We start from the raw sequence: 18,562 nt of genomic DNA, 5'->3' as shown, positions 1-18,562 counted from the left end.
CAGCCAAAGCTGAAACACTCCTTATAACTTCAACATGAATGAGTGATGCTTAGCTGTTATAGGCTGAATAGATATGTAATGTAAATATGATGCTTTGTGTGACATCAGTGAGTTCAAAATTTGTCATTTTTACAGCTTAATTTCCATATTTAGTTTATATGGATTGGAGAGTAAACAGTACATTTTGGTCCACCATACAACTTAAGAATACACCATACACCATAAAACTTTATTTTAAGAAAGTGAGGAAAATTCGGTTTGCCCTTTAGACTAAAGGTGGGCTTGAACCCAACATGACAAATATTTCAGAAATGATGATGTGGAGAGTCAAATCCCATTTGGACAAATATTTCAAGCTCTACTGTAAAACATCTCTACTATATGTCTACTTTCATAACCTCTCTAGAGAGAGGTATGATTGATTTCATGAATCTCAATTTAATAAAGGATGGCAGTGGTGGTGACGATTTAATTTCCTGTGATAGCACACAGGAGCTTATTGGATAAATGGAAGATATGATGCTTCGCTGGCTACATGACTAAAGCATTAAAAAAATGTAGAAAAGAGGACAGATTTTCAGATGTGTGCGGTATTAAAAAATGAATGCTTCATAAAGGAATCATGAGCTCCATTGGCATTATGGAGGGCTAGCAGTCAAGAGAGAGCAGGATAGAGAGAGAGAGAGAGAGAGAGAGGCTAGTGGTTCCTGGCAGAGGCTGAACTGTACCGAGCTGTTATAGCTCACAGCTGTAGAAGATTTCTGGATTTGCAGACTGTGCAGTTTGCCTTTCCCAAATTCAAGATACACCAGCCTACAGCATGCCTGCTAAACTACTACTGCTTGTGACACATACTGTGATTCTCACTGTGAGTGCGGTGTCTTATGATAGTACCTTACATCCTATTACATCCGTGGAAAACACATACATTTTCTGTGCCCTGTTTTGCTCCCTGCAGTCGTAGTCAGACCAGACTGCAAATGCTGGACCTAACCCGTGCTTACACAAGCATGACCTGCACTGTAGATTGATTTTGCAGCCTCTGCACTTGGCTCCTTCTGAAGCCTGGTACAGTTAAGGACACAGAAACATTTCTTAATTTCTTGGTTCCCTAAATTATAAGTGGTAAAAAGCAGAGCATCACAATTAATTTATTACGTTCAATAATTGAATGACATTATTTTCATATGTTCCATTTTTTTTATCACCAACGTCTGGTGAGACCAACAGTGTCTGCATGTTATATCCAAGGAGTGTATAACAGTCAACAGTTCAACTCCACTGCGATTGTTGCCTCTTCCTCTTGCTGATCCAGCTCACAGATTCTTGTTAAGGTGGAGATTCATATGGGGAGCTGTTTTTCAGCTAGTTTACACTGAAGTCCCTGCCTGTAGTAACTGAATAACAAGCCTTAGTATGTAATAAGTCTGGATTTTAAGGGGTTAACTTTTACAGCCCTAGTAGTTACATATGCAATCAGATTAAGATATTACATACATGTAGATACTTATCGTTGCTTATCACAGTGGAAGGATGGACAGAAACACCTGTGGATTTTTTCAGATCTAAAGTAAGAGTGGAGCTTGACTTTCTCCTCTCTATCACAGATGAAAGTTTCAAGTGCTGTTTATCTGATGGGGACAGTTTTGATGGTCTACCAGTTCTTGCACGGTTGTTTGGAGTCTCGGTTGTTTTCTCTGTATCTTTTAATCATTTTTTAATCTCCAGTTTTTCAAACTCCTGTTTTTTCACTTATTTTCCTTTGACTTCCTCCTTCATTATACAAGTGGGTTCATTTATATGTAATCTCCTCAGAAACATCTTCTGAAAAATGAATAACTTGTACTTAAAGACTGTTTTGACTGGAAACTGAATAAACAAAAGTGTGGTCTCAGTACATCGCTCATCCAGCTCACAGATTCTTGTTAAGGTGGAGACTCATAAGGGGAGCTGTTTTTCAGCTAGTTTCACTAAAGTCCCTGTAGTAACTGAATAATAAGCCTTAGCATGTAATAAGTATGTAAGGATGTACACACTTATTGTGTAACAAAATCTTGCATCTCCAAAGAAAACTTTAGAGGAGAAGAATTAAACATTCTTAAATTTGAATGTGATTTGCAACAATTTTATTCTAAGTAATTTTGGACTGTTTCTATTTGTCGGTTCATCATGGATAGACTGCTGAAGGTTTTGGTTTAAAAGCCATGTAAAAGCTGTATTTGAGCAAGAGGGCTTCAGTGGCACACTCTGCCATTGCAACATACCTAGAAAATGCATTAATAGGGTTAAAAACAAATAGCAGTGTTTATCTTCTCAACTTCAACAGTTACATATGCAATACAATCAGATTAAGATTTTACATACATACAGATGCTTATGTATTATACCTACATACATATAGAAATACATGTACAATCACAGAAGTAAGAGAGTGAGATAAATAGATAAAGCTGTATATGAATGATAGAAAGGAGCTTGATCGAACAGCCCAACTAAAAACAGAGACAAGCAGCTAAAGGATGCTCACACTGCTGTGGGGAGTAATGCTTCAACACTAGGTTAGCATAGATACTCCAGTATAGTGGGAGGAGCAAGCTCCAAAAAGCCAGCTAACAGAAGAGCAGAAGATGCCACCAAGGACCATCACTTTCATCATGTAGAAATGGAGGTCACGCCACTCACAAGCCCACTCTCAAGACATACCACTTGTGAACTAAAAGCTTTCAGCAGTTTTCAAAACCTGTATTGTGTATCAGGGACATGCAGCTCTGAAAGGACAGCAGTCTGCAGTCAGCGCCCATGGAAACCGCACATGAAAATCCTTATGGCTGTAAGCAGCAGGATTAGGCAGAACACTGGCTGTTTTTCTTGCAGTGAATTTCATTTCATATTATACAGTCGCTCTACTGTAACTTCCAAGACATTCGAGTTAAAGAGAAAAACAGATGGAATTATGTATACCAATCTCTCCGCTTCTCTTTTTCTGACCTCTTTTTGGAGGATCTTGAAATGCACTTAAAAAAAAAAGAAACACAGCCTACTGTTTTTGCTGTCTCAGAGCAGGACTGGCTTACCATATAAGGCCAGATGTCCCCAGTTACCTAAACGTATACTGTATGGAATCCTCTGTTTCCTATCATGGTATTTTTCAATAAGATTGGATATACACCCACGTACAGACAGACGAGGTTGGTATGTGTTACATATGTGTGTCTGCATAAAGTTGGGGTTGAGAATTTCCATGATGGACCTTTAGTCATTATCTTTACATCAAACATGATACAATTTAGGTTTTATATACTGGACTGCAGATCTGGAATAATAACAAACACCAGGACACTCAGTCCCACCTTGACTGGTGTCTTTAATATTTCTCTCTTTCTGTCAGTGACTGTAGTGTTGGGCTTACTGCTGAAAAATACATGGCCTGAAGAGCAGGCATTTGGCCTGTAGGGCAGACTGACTAGAGGAGAGGAGAGCTGATTAGAAATGTGGAGAGCAGAAGCAGATTTGAGATCAGAGAGATATTCTGAAGGAGAAACAGCCTGGATCAATTTCACTGACCCAACTGATTCCAAGTCAACATTAATGCATTAGAGAGCGAGAAAGAAGAGAGAGAGAGAAAAGGGGGTGGGTGAGGAACACAGAGAAGGGAATAAATGAATACAAAATAGAGATTGAGAAGATGGGGAATCAGGGAAGGCATTGAGCTAGCTAATAATATTCTCCCACATACACACTGTACTGAAGTGTAAACACAGGCTAGAATACTGCTGCTGAGGTACAGATGGGAAATTAAATAAATGAAGGGTTGTCTCTGACTTTTGCACAGTACTGTACATTCAAAATGATGTAGCATAAAGTAATCTACCATACAAAACTGAAATGAGTTCATAAACTAATCCACAACCTTACTGCTAATTGCTATGCTTATGTGGAGCAGCATCATGGCAAAAGCCCTAATGACCAGCATCAGATTATGGGATTCCCCCAGATGATGGATCTCACCGTGTGACTGGGCAAAAAAATTCCAAAAGACTGCCATCCTACCTTAAAAGGAAACAAGTTTCAAGGAAAATTGTGCATTTCCCTGAAACGTGCCTTTTTTACAGAACACCATGACCGCACCAAATGGTATCCTGACCAATATTTCTCTACATGACACAACATGAACTCTCAGCCTACAAGCTGGGAAACGTCAGGTCAAACATTCTAGACAGTTGACAAGTAAAAACATTCGTCATCTGTAAAAGAGTGTGTGAATAGGTTTAGAGGTGTGAGCCAAACTTGGAGATTGTAACCATTGTGAGAAAGTGTATAAGTTGGAACCTTGCTGCCCCTCGAGGATTATGTATTTTCAGGCCATGCTGACCCAGCAAAAAACATGTGCCAATTTTCTACTCTCCATTCTTCTTTGCTCTCTCGCTTTTTTCAGATTCACGGGTTTATATAAGAGGGAGGTGCTGGAAAAATGCCAATCATCAGACAAATGTGCTAACACGATCTAGGCCTGGAGTGTAATTTACACCTCTCGGCCGCACACCCTTTCCCACGACACGCCACTCATTTAATCCGAGTCGATACAGTCCAACTCGATTAAAGATAAAAACAAACCATCTCGTGTTTCCTTTATGGGAGGATCCCCAGAAGTGTCTTTGACCTCGCATATGGTTTATAGAGTTTCCATAACTCTTACATGAGAACATTTCTATTACAGAGAAGCCTTTTTATTTGCCTTTTACCGACCTAAGGCAGAGGGGAATAGCCCCAGGCAGCCCCTCACCATTTAATGGGGATAAAAATGTCACTTTGTTTATGTCAACTTGCGTAACTAAATGAATTAATGGTTCACCTTTTTATATAAATTACTTTCAATTAATAACAAATAACAAAGGATTTGTTTGCTTATTGTAATGTGTCAAAAGACAAAAAGTTGCTGTGATGTCACTCCATCCTCTAGCTCCAAAGTACATGAGGTCCATAGATAAAAACCTACAAAACAGCTTATTTAAACTTTCTTCTTCTTGTGATGTCACTAAATCCAAAAGGTTTACCTATATTCACCTATTTAGCCTACAGCAGTTTAGCTTTGCCCATTCACACTGTTATAAGACGTGTTTCAGCCTGGACTGCTTTTTGAATGAAGCACAATACAAGGCAGCCTATCAGAACTAAGCTCATTTACATATATCAGTCTTAAAGAGACAGTAACAAAAACAGATGGTTTAATTCTAACACATAAAGAGAAGATGGAAAATGGTCACGTAAAAATGAATTATGACTGTTTTTAACCTAAATATTTATGTTAGACTACCTATTTAGGGTTTTACACTTTTACAACTAAAAATAAAAAAACTGAATATTAAAAAAAGTAAATATTAAATATATCATGTTGCATGCTGTGAAAGATCCAAAACGGTTACCATGGATGAGATTCATTCTAAAGGAAATAAACAGATGTCAGGGCTGTCTGTGTAGTGTTGATGGAAGCTAACTGATGAAGTACGTAAAGAAACTGGATCTTTCTGTGAGTCATGTGTGTACAATTATGGCCCAAAAAGGGTTCCAATAAAGATTTTAGGGGCTCTAGTTGCCATAGGCCATAGTTGCCATAGCAGTTATGCCACTGGTAAACTTCTCAAAACTACTTTGGACCAGTTTTACCTTTTTATCATATCTAAATGAATGCAGTTCTACAGCAAGCTAGATTAAAAGGGGTTACAGTGGAGAATCCCTAGTGATAATGCAGTGCAGGCTTAATCCGTGTTAGAAAACGAGCGCTTTGATTCTTAAATGATTGCCACATCTTGGATCTTGGATCAGCGATCCTAAAAATGACCAAGTACTAGGTGCAAGAACTAGATCTGGCACAGGCTCAGCGCTTTCACCGCAGGAGAAGAACAGAGGCTGCAGTCGTTGCGCTAAATAAGAGCTGAAAAGCAGGAACAGAATTAGCCTCATTTTGCTTTGTAGGCTGCCAGTTAAGCCTGGTGTGCAATTAGATTAACAGGGAGTGTGTGTGATTCACTGTACTGGGGGTGTGTGACAAGCGAAGAGTGTGTATGTGTGCGTTTGATGAGACTACTCTGGTGGCAGTGGATAACACGAATTTGCCATAATCCTCCCTTAACCCCATCGCACACTTATTAAACTTTCTCCATAACCCCACCACACGCTCATTACTTTTTCTCCATGGTGAGCAAGCGGCATTAGCCAGACTGTTTCTTAGGGCTACGACAGTTCTGGTCTGGCTGGCAGAGTCTGCTATGGTGGTTTAGCTGGGAGAATTCAAAGGGCCGTGGAGCTTCAAAAGCTGATCCCAACTGTTTGTTTCTCTGGTAATAGCGCTTGTGGGAGGGTGTTCAACTCACTAGGAGGGTTTTAAAAAAAGATGCTTGAAAAAAATTTATTTTTCCCCCTCTCTGTTTCTCTGTCTATGGAGAGAAAACAGCAGCATCCCCCCTCATGTGAATGTGGGGGCTGAATGCATAATCCGGCAACACAGGGAATTATATCGCCCCTTTTTCTTCTGGTTCCATTCTCCTTATTTGCATTTCTTCACAGCAGAAAATGGAAAAGGCCTCAATATAGTTGATCATTAAAATCACAGATTGTTCTGTGTGTCTCAAATTCAAATGCCATCTGGCAGGGGTCAGCCAGGTGCAGTTAGTGGAGAGGAACTGAAGGGTAGGGCATGGAGTCATCCCAGCCTCGGCAAAGCAAACACAAACCTGGGCTGGCAGCTACCACAGGGCAAAGATCTCTTCATCCATCAAACTTGCCTCTGCCTCTTCAGCTTCACCCATCAGCACCTGGGCGCCATGAAAGGCTTCTCTAAAATTCCATTAACTACAGGTATAATTAATTCGCATTTCCATGAAAATTGTATTAGAGCACACTGCGAGACCTATGGGCTCCTCAAAGACCTCCCATTCATCACTGAATTTACCTGCCGGAATTAGACCGTGTTATTTTTAGCACCCTCGCACCTCTTTCTCGTGGTGTTAAATTATGCACGTGCTCGTGAGAGGTGATCATCTATTTCTGAGACAGTGAGGAACGAGCCGAGCCTGGCTAATAGAGCAGATGATATGCATGTATGTGGCATGAAGGTGGAAAATAATAACAAAAAAAGAGCTTAGAGTTTAATTTCCATAGCATTTAGGTTTAATGAGCACTACTACAAGCCACTTCAGAGGCTTTGTCGATTTATCATTCGGCTGATTTGCTGATATATGGAGTCAGCAGTCTGTATCGAGTTGTTTGGGCATGTCTTTTGTCTCAGTATCAGCCTTGGCACACAGAATGCTATTATGTGGTTAGCGCTCGAATCTTGCTTGCAACAGTGTCTGAGCACAATGAGACAACAATGAGCTGATTTATGATTGACTGAGGAATTTGGCCAGCTGTCAGTATGAGCAAATACAGGTTTCTATGAGCCACTCTTGTCTAACGTTAAGCTAATGCTAGATCAAAGCTGTTTTTCATGTAATTATTTATACACATACCTATATATTTATGTATATATTCCAAAGAGCTCAAATGCGAACTGTTTGACATATGAAGATAAGGGCAAGCACAAATAAGTCACTGCAAAAATAACTCTTTTAGAGCGACAGAATGTGACTAGCACAGGTGTGGTGCTAGCAGGGTGGCCCCGTCTGACACCAGCTCCACAGGCTTCATCATCAGAGACTCTCATGTTAATTACAGGCATACTGTCTAATTACTCTTCAGCTGGCAGGGGGACAGCTCCTGTCTTAAAATAGCAGCAGCTAATACTTTAATTGAAGAATAAAAAAAGCTAGGCAAAACAATGGAAAACGGACATAGCTGCGTTCGTTGACCACAGCTAATTGAAAGCACATTTGGACAACAGGCAAAGAAAAACAGGATACGGTTGAGCGCGTTGTTACAGCGGCCGACACTCTGCCCCTTCCTCTCTCTCCGACCATTTCAAGATAAACGAACGCTTAGCGGCCAGTGAGGAATGTTTTCTTCAAGGGAAGTCTGTAATTAGTGCTTGTTCCAATGGCCTTTGCCGGAATTCCAATCTGTTTTTCTAGCAAAATGAGTCAGGGGCTGAAAACGATGGCATAATGGTCGGGTGGAGGGGTCACTCAGTCATCGTTTTCATCATTGGGGCTGGCACTTTCCCCGCCTCGGCTCCATTAATCAAGCCATGACACGGCTTCCTGCTGAACACGTCGACATGGTTAGAGATCTGCTGTGAGAGAATATGAAAGGTCTGCACCAAAACATGGGCTCTTATTGTTTTGAACGCTCTGTCCTCCTGTCTGACTTCTTTCCGAGAACCAGACAAAGGCAAACATCCTCCTATGGTGCTTAAGGAGAAGGACCCTCGTGTCTCTTTGATTTCGCTCCTGATCAAACCATTTACATGAACAGCAGGACACAGAGAGGCAGTGTCTACATAAATGAACTGCTGCGTATTCAAAAGGCTGGCTCCATATATGCTAATAAGCAGATATGGACAGGAATGGTTATAAGGTTGTGATTAATAAAACAAAACATGACATTCACCACGAGAGACTTGCATCCTACTATTAGGAGTGAGGCACTTTCAAGTATTGACAGTCAACTTTTCCTCAGAATAAAAATGCATTATTCATGCTTGTGCTTTGATCAACGGCGTCTGTCGGAGCGAGTAAGTTGGACTTAAGATCTTGCACTGCTTTTGCACTCATGCTCAGGCCTTCGCTGCAGCGCAGTGCTTTGCTGCCTGCCAGAACCCATTCCTCATCACAATCTGTTCTTGAGGGATAGGAAATTGTCTTGCCTAGAGAATCCCTAAAGGGCCCACTGTTTTTAGGGTTGTAATATGTGTCTCTCAAAATGACAGCCCTTTCCCTCTGCGAATCTCAATGTGTTGTACAGATGCAGGTGTCTCCCCGGCCTCCGTCATGCTTTGGCAAAGCCTTCCGATTGGAACCAGGCTGACTCCACGACTGCAGCAAATGTGCAGAACCTTCCAGAAGGCTGTGTTTTGGGTGCACGGCATGTCAGAAAATCCGCAACCGATCGATAAGGAGTGCCTCACGGGGATGGGCCTTCAAAGGGAGCTCAAAAAAGGCGCACCTTCCTAAGCCCTCTCTGATCTTTCAGGCTATTCTACTGCTAGTGCGTGACTTGGCAAAGCTCCCCAAGACCTTTCTCCTTGCTTCTCCCATCGCTCATAAGGTAAAGCCTTCAATGGACAGCTGTCTGTTCGTCTCGACATGATAAAAATGCTCCATTCACTGGGCTGCTAGATGGATTACTCACCATACAAGCTCAAGCAAGATCCTCTAAACCTGGACTGAATTTCAGGCGCATTCTGGACCTTGTTTCTGAATGAAACGGCATTAAAATACATGAAGAACACTGTCTGAAACTCTCCAAATAAATAAAAAACACACGAGAGAGACCTGAGAATTGCCGTTTGGCTGTCATGAATAACACAGGCATCTGCTGCAAATTGCATTTGGGAGAATTAATAAAATAAATAATGAATTGCTGATATGAGTGAGGGGAAGTGGAGGACGGATGAGAGGGTGATTTGCACATGCTGAGAGGACCACGCCATTAGAGGGCGAGAGATTGTTGTTGTGTCTCACCGACAAGTTTAATGAAAGCGTAATGAAAAATTCCTCTTTTAATAATGCTTCTTATAATTAAACCACTCTACAAGTGCAGGTTGAGAGAGAGAGAGAGAGAAAGAAGAGAGAGAGGTTGAGAGAGAGAGAGAGAGGGAGAAGAGGACTTCTTTAAATTATAAATCACTCATCCTCGCTCATTCTCGGCAGGACTCCAGCTTTGTTCCCTTGGAAACAGATGTGCGGGGCTCAACTTTGACATCTGATTGGCCGAGAGGGAATAGCACGGGTATTACAGATCAGGGCTGAAACAGAATACGTCTGATTTGCCTGAAATTCTCCCTGCCCAAAATAAAGCACCCTCTCTAATCAATACTCTTCAGAGGATTCCAAACGGCTGCAAAACGCAGCCTCTCCTGCTCTGTGGGAGACAGTCCATTTAGAGTTTCATTAAAATCCGAAATGACTAAACAAGTTGGGTAAGCGGAGAGGGCTGCTTAATTACGCTACATAAAATATGAAGTGGCAAGTGTGAAACGACGTGGAACCGCTATGCTGAATGAAAGAAGCAGCGATTTTTCTCTATTTTTCTCCCACCGCCATCCATTACAGAAACTCATTTACAGCCAGTGCGGAGAGTAAACTGTTTGCTGTTTTAAGGTTCCTCCAGAGCTGGATACATTCCACCACACTGTGGCTATGGCTTTGGGGGTCTTGGTTTAAGCAAACACTCCAAAACGGCCACAGACGCATGCTGTACATGTACTGCTTTGAAGACCCTTCAGTTGGAATCTTGCGGTCTGTAAAACGAGGATTATCGATTGCCTTTCAGAGTACATCTCAGTAGAACAGTAGTGTACTCCATTCTATCAGGCTGAAGACCCAATCAATGCCATATTGAGAGGATCCAATAAACCACAAGCCTGCCGAGTCTTTCAAGACAAAGACAGTTTTAATAGGGAGAGAACTAGGAAGATGGACAGATGGAGAGTAGAGAGAGAGAAGAGAAGGAGAGCAGACAGATCACCTATTGTCTGGGCTCCACTTTGTCTCCTAGTGGCTTTTTCTTTCTCTTTCTGTCTGTGGCATGAAGAAATTCTCCCTCTCTACATGGAAACTTCTGCAGCCCTGCCACTACAGCCTCCTGAGACTTCTTCACCAGGACAAGTTTTTTGCCTCACAGGAAGTGCTAGAGAGCATATGCGTGCCTCTTCTCCAGCCAAACACAGCCCAAAACACCATGGTTCCTCTTTCCTGCTGGGCAAAGGGCCCTGCCTATTGATTCAATTAGTCTGTAAGCTAGAACATAGGGCCTCCAGGACAATATTTTGATAGCAATAAAGAAAAGTTCCTTTATGGACCTCCCCGAGCAAATATTTTGGCTGTGGGTCGGCTCTGTTATTAGCCCCCCGAGGAGCCTGTTTGGCCCACAACTTTCCAGACAAGTGAAGATTGTAAAATAAATAAGTGTAGGTCTGAGTTTTGATGGTGCCCGTGGGCTCTTGGTTAGAGAAAGAACCCAAACATGCAGAGAAAAGCCTTCGGAGGTACTGCATAGTCTGTTGGGAGCACTGTCATGTCACCACAGTGACTGCTGCCAAGAAATTTTCTCCGGAGTGCTGTAGCCAACTTTGCAAGAAGTTTGTTATGGATTGGGCAACACCTTCCAGAACATCTTGTTGTTGGTAGTCGGAATGAGACACCAAACCAAAGCAGGTTAGAGATGGTGTCTCTCAAACCTATTATCACAGCTCACTGCTGAGGTTAGAGGAGTGCTTTGCCTGGGGACTGTCTTGTAGCCTATGATGATTCATTGTAATTTGGGGTTTGCCGAACAAACCACTGGTTGTCTGCGAAAGGGCAGATTTTTCAGAGATTCTTCACTTCAAGAAGGAACTCAGCTATGCCAAAAGGAACACTGCATGAACCAATTTATCTTGGACAGCAATCAGATATTCCTACGTACAGTATTGTGCAAAAGTCAGAATCATTTGTTTCATTTCCAGTAAAAATGGACATTAAGTACAAGTAATTGATTTTTCAGGAGGTATTTCTGAGGAGGTCAGATATAAGAAAGAAAAATAAGTGAAAAACAAGAAGTTGTAAAACAGGATTTCAAAACATTATATATGAAAATGCAAAACTCTCAAGAACCATGTGAGACCTGGTAGACCACCAAAACTGTCAACCCTTGCTCAATCCTTGAGAGACAGAAAAAAATCAAGTTTCACACCAGCTTCTATAAAAAAACCCCACAGATGTTTCTGTCCATTTTTCCACTGTAAGAAGACAGCTCAAAGCTATTGGTCTGAAAGGATGTGTTGCTGCCAAGAAGCCCTTAGTGACAGAAGAAAATAGACAAAAAAGAAGATAATTTGCAAATTAGACGAAGGAGCTGCTGATGTTCTTCGAATAATTAACTGGGTCCAGACCTTAACATCACCGAATGTGTTTGGGATTGTGAGAAGCAAAAAATGCAACCAACTTCTAAGACTGAACTTTGGATGTGTGGAAACTTATCCCTGCAGATTTCTTTGAAAAACTCAAAGCAAGTCTCCTGAAAAGAACGGAAGCTATAATAAAGAAAAAAGGTGGATATATTTAATACTGAAAAATGTGATATTATACTTGTTGAGGTTTCTGTGTAATGTTCTATTAAATATATGTTTTCAGTTTTTTTCCTGAATGAATAACTTGTACTTAATGGCCGTTTTGACCGGAAATTAAGTGCAGAAGTTTCAAACTCATACAAAGAACTTCGGGGACGTCCTTTTGGTTTTACTAATTAATGGCAGGATGTTATCTGTCTGAGCAAGTGTGAGTGTGAGAGCGTGTATCCTACCATACCTGAATCCACTCCTTGGTGGAGTCCTCCAGTGGGGTCCAGCCATTTTCATTGTTGTTGAGTCTAGAACGTTCTGGAGACCAGTTGGCATTGTACTGCGATGAGGCCACAATTTGGTCTGAGGGGATCTCACCAGACTCTATACCCAATGGCTCCATGCAGTCAAAGTCTGAAGGAGAAGAACCAGGAACAGAAAGAGAACGAGAGAAAGACAGAGAGAGAGAGAAGTAGGTTAGAGAGAGTGTCCAAAGAAAGCACACATCACCTCCCACCTTAAACCACAGGCTTCCTCTGGGGAATGGGTCACTCAAGCATGCAGCACTCTCCACCTCTCGGGTGACCAGAATAACATATAAGCTCTATCCTTCTCTCTCTCTCTCCCCTTTTTTCCCCTTACAGGAAAATCTGTATTTAATGGAAGCACTTTGGGAGTGTACTACATTAAGACATAAAACTTTATGCATGAAACATTCAGTTTAGGCTCTTAACAAAAGCAGGGAGAGGAGTTATGGAGAACAAGCAGGAAGTCTGCACCTTGTTGGAAAAGTTCCTCTGTAGGCACTTTATGTTTCTGGCAAAAGTTAGGCCTTTTACATCAGTGCTAGTGCTGCAGGAATGGAAAGGCTGTATATCACTCTAAACGTCCCGCCACCCAGACAGGGGGCATCTCAGCCTGTTTCTGTGATTGTGGGCTGATCAACCAGAGGCATGCCGGCCCGGTGGCTGGGGACAGAGAGGTCGGCTTGGGTTCAAGCCCTGACTGCCCTGGGGGCACTGTACAGACGCCCACAGACGGATTTAGGGCCTCTAAGGGGGGAGATGACCCAAAAGATGAGCTAATTTACTGACCTGAGGTCGACAAACATAAACACATGCGCACGCACAAACACACTACATAAGTGAGATCACACTCATTATCATTGGAACTGACTGCGCAAACCAAAAGCCCAGGCATGTGCAAAAACTCACACATGCAGGCTTGTTTTTATGCATTATCTGGACACAAGGTCTTACCCATGTCCCAAACGTATTATGTAAGTATCTATATGTAATATGATGCATGTGCACTATATGTATCTAGAAGAACCTATATGTAATAATAATATGCTCAATATGCATTATATATACAGTATGGTGCAAAAGTCAGAGACCACCCTTCATTCATTCAATTTCCAGCCAAAATAACAATTGAATAACATTAATTTAGGAGATATTTCTAAGGACATTGCATTATGAAGGGAAAAGTAAAAGGAAAATACATGGAAAACAGGAGTTTAACAACCTAACAGACTCCAATGGGACTCCTAACAGACTTTATCATCAATGAATGTGATTGGATTATTTAGATTGTGAGAAGCAGAAAATACAAAAACTGAACTTGATTGAAAAAAGTGAAGCTGTAATAAGTCAAAATGACAAAGAAAAAAACATAAAAATAAGGAAGGGTGGTCTCTGACTTTTGCACACTGCATACAGTATATACAAGTATATATAAGAATATAAATAGATATTATATGAGTAATTATGTAAATATAATAACAATGTCCAATCCTAAACCTAACCCTGCCACACACAGTGTGAGTAGAAAGTAATGTAGAGTGTGTGAGTGTACACTGCAGCTGAATGCCTGTCGCAAACACACACACACACACACACACACACACACACACACACACACGCACGCAAACACACACACGCAAAGACACACACACACACACTCTTCATGGCCCAGAGAAGCTGGTCTGGGCACTTGTAACAGATGGAGAGAGCATCTGTGTTAGCTGATAGACAGCAGTTTGAGCAGCTCACAGTGACTGTTCACACACTGCATCTCTGCATCTTCACATGCGTGCACACACACACACACACACACACACACACACACATTGCAAACTCTCGCTCTCTCTTATAATATCTCTCATGTTCCTGAAAAGACCTCAGTACCTAAACAACATTCACTTTAAACCATCTCTGAGTGTCTCTGCCTTTCTCTCGGGCACGTCCTCTATCGCTCTACTACTTGATTCTACTCTCTTAAACCCGTCTCTTAAAATAATCAGTAGATGTCAGCAGATAAAGCAGTTTCGTTTTTGTGCCTCTCTAGCTTGGGGGATGAATATTTAACATTCGGCCATCTCCTCAGTTGTGTATCAGTGCCTCCTCCACAGCACCCTGCCCAGGCACAGAGGAGAAGAGGAGGCCCATGGAATGTAAATTTATGGAGGCGATAAATAATTGATAACCTACGTCTGCCCCTCACGGCTCCAGCCGAGAAGAAACAGAAACTGTTCTTCAGCAAGAGCTCCAGCAGAACAGAGTGGAGAAAGGCAGTAAATACGTGATTTCATAAGAGAGTAACTGGGGATGTGTATATAAATAAACACAGTAACAATGATCAAATTTTCTTTGTCATTTTTTTTAAGAGGTGCATCATTCATTTCAATTCATTCCATTCAAGGTAACATTTAAAGAGGATTTACTGTTTCTTTTGCTGCATTGCATCACTTAGCCTCATAGATATGAAAGAACACTGTTCTCTTACTACAGTACCCAGCATGCATTACACAAATATGTCATATAAACATTGGGAGTATCCCCCACAGCTCAGCAATGAAGAAATGTATTGATGTTGAGGTTGATAAATACAGACATGATATTGGGCTTACTAGCTATGTGATTTCCTTCTGCATAAGAAAGCTAGCAGAAAAAAAAAACAAAAGAAAAAGAAATTGACAAGCCTGCCCTATTATATCTGCCCCAAAGCGCTTGTAGCTTTTCAAATGCTCCTCCCACCTTCAAGATACATCATCAGAAGAGGTTTTTCCTAATCTTTAAACTAGAAAATCTCACTCTTGAGACTATTCTGGCTCCAGTGGCTACATTTTTCATTTCGCCCAGAGTGCCTCTTTAACAAGTCCATCTATCAGCACTGTTATAAGAAAACACTGTCACTCTATTTTTACACCTTCTGAAAATATTTTTACATTGTGTGAACATTTCACAAAAGGAGCAATAGATCCAAAGAAAGGTCCAAGGATAGAAACGTGTAAATTACATGAACAGACGTTACATTAAGAAAGTCTTTTCCTTCTATGATAAAGTAACTTCAGTATGTGACAGAAATGTGAGTAACAGTGACGCTATGAGACACTGAGTGTGATGGTATCAGCTAGAGGACGATGTGTTTAACTATCAACCAGGCAACTAGGCTCAGCCCAATATTCCCCAAAGACCATGTTTACCCAAGTAGGAGACGTGAGAGAGAGAGGGACACGTGGGGGGGTTAGATGGGGGGGCTAGGCTGATTTATGAGGTTGCAGTGTTGGTGGTACGTATGTGTTGGTGGTATGTTCACAAATGAAATGAATTTTTTAGTGAGAACATTTCTCAAATTGGGGTGAAGAGGTGAAGCCCCTTGGTGACTGTGTTAAAAAAGTGGCAGGGAGCTGTCTGGTTATATGTGTGCCTTCGTGTGTGTGTGTGTGTATAAGCGGGCTTTCATAAAGCGGAGGAGATGGGCCATGACTCCTAACACATTCACTTAATGAAAAAACACCTCGGCTGAGCAGGACATGGTGATTTAATAACTTCCCACGATGCGTCATGTTATCTGTGTGCGGGGCGTGTATGTGTGTATATGTGTGTGCAAAACAGACTCTTTTTTTATTCCTATTTTCAGTCTTTGTTTAGCCATCTCTATTTGATATAAAGTCATATAAAATACAAACACACTAATCAATATTAATCAATAATCAATAGTATACATCACTATAACATTGCTAAAATACTGGAATATCATCAGTGTTTGATCACAATCTTGAATAGGATTTTGTTCAGACAGTGATGTGCTGTGTGGTTCCTCACCTTCAGGAACAGTCCGCTCCACTACAGTGAAGTTAGCAGAGAAACCTTCCTTAGCGATAGCGCTGTCTGTGTTGATTGTCAAGGCCAAGATACCGGTGTAGGAGATGACTCTGCCTGGAGTGTTCTGCCCACAGTACCGGCCTATGTATGGACCCACTAGAGAGAGAGAGAGAGGGAGAGAGATTTTTGTCAAACCTTGTTTTATTCACCAGGTATGTGTGTGTGGGTATAGACATCTATTCCAGTAAAATACTCCCAATCTAAAACAGTGGAATATTTCAGATTAATGCTTATGAACGGGTTAAATTATAGCACCAGAAAGGCACCACAGAATAATGCCCTTTAATGGAATTTGTGCTGCTAAGGCCAGACTTTGCACAGCTGAAGGACATACTTGCACAGTGGTCACTGACATTGGTTGACCTCCTGAGGAGACACGGGAAATCTACTGCAAACTTTCCACACCCCATTGTCACCATAATATAAAAGCAAAGCCAGAAAAGTGCTGTTAAGCAGAAGGCAAAGGCCTTGGTCCGTCTCTGGCTCTTTACTGTCATAAATTCCTGGGCTCTTTGTTAAAGTCTCGGCTGGTTTGGTCCAGAGGCAATTGCCGGTCACAGCCCAATAACTTCCCAAAAGTCTCTCCAAAAGAAAAGAGAGGAAAAAAGGCATAAGACAAACAGACAAGGAACAAAAAAGAAGGGAATGGAATGAAAGGACAGCAGTAAACGCAGGGCCCGGCACACGTTCCATTGAGCAGACTCAATGAGTGTGGTTTTTATTCGAGAATAGGAGGGAGGGGGTGAGGGAAAGGTAGTTAAAATGAGAGGCTCAAAAAAGAACAGCATAATTAAGAAAAAGGTTGTCTGCTCACACTCTAGCTCTCTTTCTTGTTTTTTTTTTTCTGCTCACTCTCTCTCTCTTGTGTCTAATCTGTTTAGCAGTTCTATGATCTAGAGACAGGGACAGAATCTAGCCTGGCTGAGTACACACTACACTCACACACCCAAACATAAAAGAGACCTGTTCGTTGTGTGTGGATTCTCAAACTGACCAGACTGATCTTATCAGGTCTTTGTTAGAAATAGAACCATGCATTCCAGGTGTGAGTCTGTATGTGTGGTTAGTTTTATGCTGCCTAGGATTAAACTGCCCACTGCAGTCTACAGACAGAATTATGCTGCATGACTCAATGTTGGCTATGAAATTTTTAATACCCTCTCTGTGAACTCAGTGTCCTGCACGTTGGCTCCCCAAGAGCAGAGGGAGGGCAGGTACATCATGCTCTCTGCCTGAGATGCATCCATCTGCGGACCAGTTTTAGACTCGCATTTTTGGAGTATGATGTAGATTCAGATCTGTGTCCACTAACATCTTTGCATAAAGCTTTTCGTGCTAGTAGAACACTCAAGCAGATAGCTGCTCATATTAGTTTAGATGCTTGATTAACCTGTACTTAAGGCAGTTCGACAGTCTAATTTAAGCACTGATTTGTATTACTTTGTATTTAAGATCGTATTTAATGTTAATGTTTGTTGTTAACATTCACAAGCCAAGTTTGTATTAATTAATAAATAAGTTAGCTACCTTGGCTTAGCTAACTAGCTAATAACTTTAGCTACAAACAAGTAGCTCACATAAACCTAAACCTAACTGGTAAAGGGTGCAAACCAAAAACCACGGTTTGCCTTGAAACTGCTGCTCTAGATCTGCTGCTGGTTCGCTGGTTTTGCAAAACTCTATTTGACACATTTGAGCCATTTTAACTTCATTTCAGGTTCTATTCATTTCCATGTATAAGGTTAGTATGTTCTACCAAAAAGGTAGACAAAATAACTCTAAACTGAACCACTAGGACCTCAAACCTAAAACCATGGCATGCCCTGATCCAGGTGCCGGCTCTCCAGCTTTGTAAATCAGCTTGAAGAGTGGGCAGTAGAGTCGGGGATGACCCCTCCTTCTCCCCCTGGAGCTTCATGGGAGCCGTGTCTCCCGCCTCCCAGCCTTTCCACGCTAATGCACTATTGATCGGTGTGGCTCCACAGGTAATGCAGCTCGCGTCTGAGTCGGGGAAACAAGTAGCGGCGTAACTCCAGAGCCTCCAGCCTTGCCTTTAAAACCCTGTTTTCCACCTCCTCATCCCCCCATTTCTATCTGGCAGAACACACATGGGACACCCGCTTGACCTCCTAGGGTAATATGTCTATTTTGTGTCCTTTAACAAATGACTCTCACATCTCTGATAAAAACTCTTGGT

General features: G+C 41.6%; 1 protein-coding gene across 4 annotated transcripts in view; it reads right to left on the bottom strand.

Annotated features, from left to right (window-relative positions):
• The window catches only part of nrp1a (neuropilin 1a), an 81,972-nt gene that overhangs the window by 21,968 nt on the left and 41,442 nt on the right, over positions 1-18,562 (bottom strand). For all 4 annotated transcript variants that reach the window (XM_036582795.1, XM_036582787.1, XM_036582780.1 and 1 more), the window contains 2 exons: positions 16,306-16,461; positions 12,444-12,610 (listed from right to left, as the gene is read on the bottom strand). In XM_036582795.1, the coding sequence (XP_036438688.1) occupies positions 12,444-12,610; positions 16,306-16,461 (323 nt within the window). The remainder of the gene's footprint in view (positions 1-12,443; positions 12,611-16,305; positions 16,462-18,562) is intronic.

This window comes from Colossoma macropomum, unplaced genomic scaffold, assembly GCF_904425465.1.
Source record: "Colossoma macropomum unplaced genomic scaffold, Colossoma_macropomum, whole genome shotgun sequence".
NCBI classification, from domain to species: domain Eukaryota; kingdom Metazoa; phylum Chordata; class Actinopteri; order Characiformes; family Serrasalmidae; genus Colossoma; species Colossoma macropomum.
The sequence above is the reverse complement of the archived record's forward strand: the minus strand, read 5'-3'. Positions and strand labels throughout refer to the sequence as shown.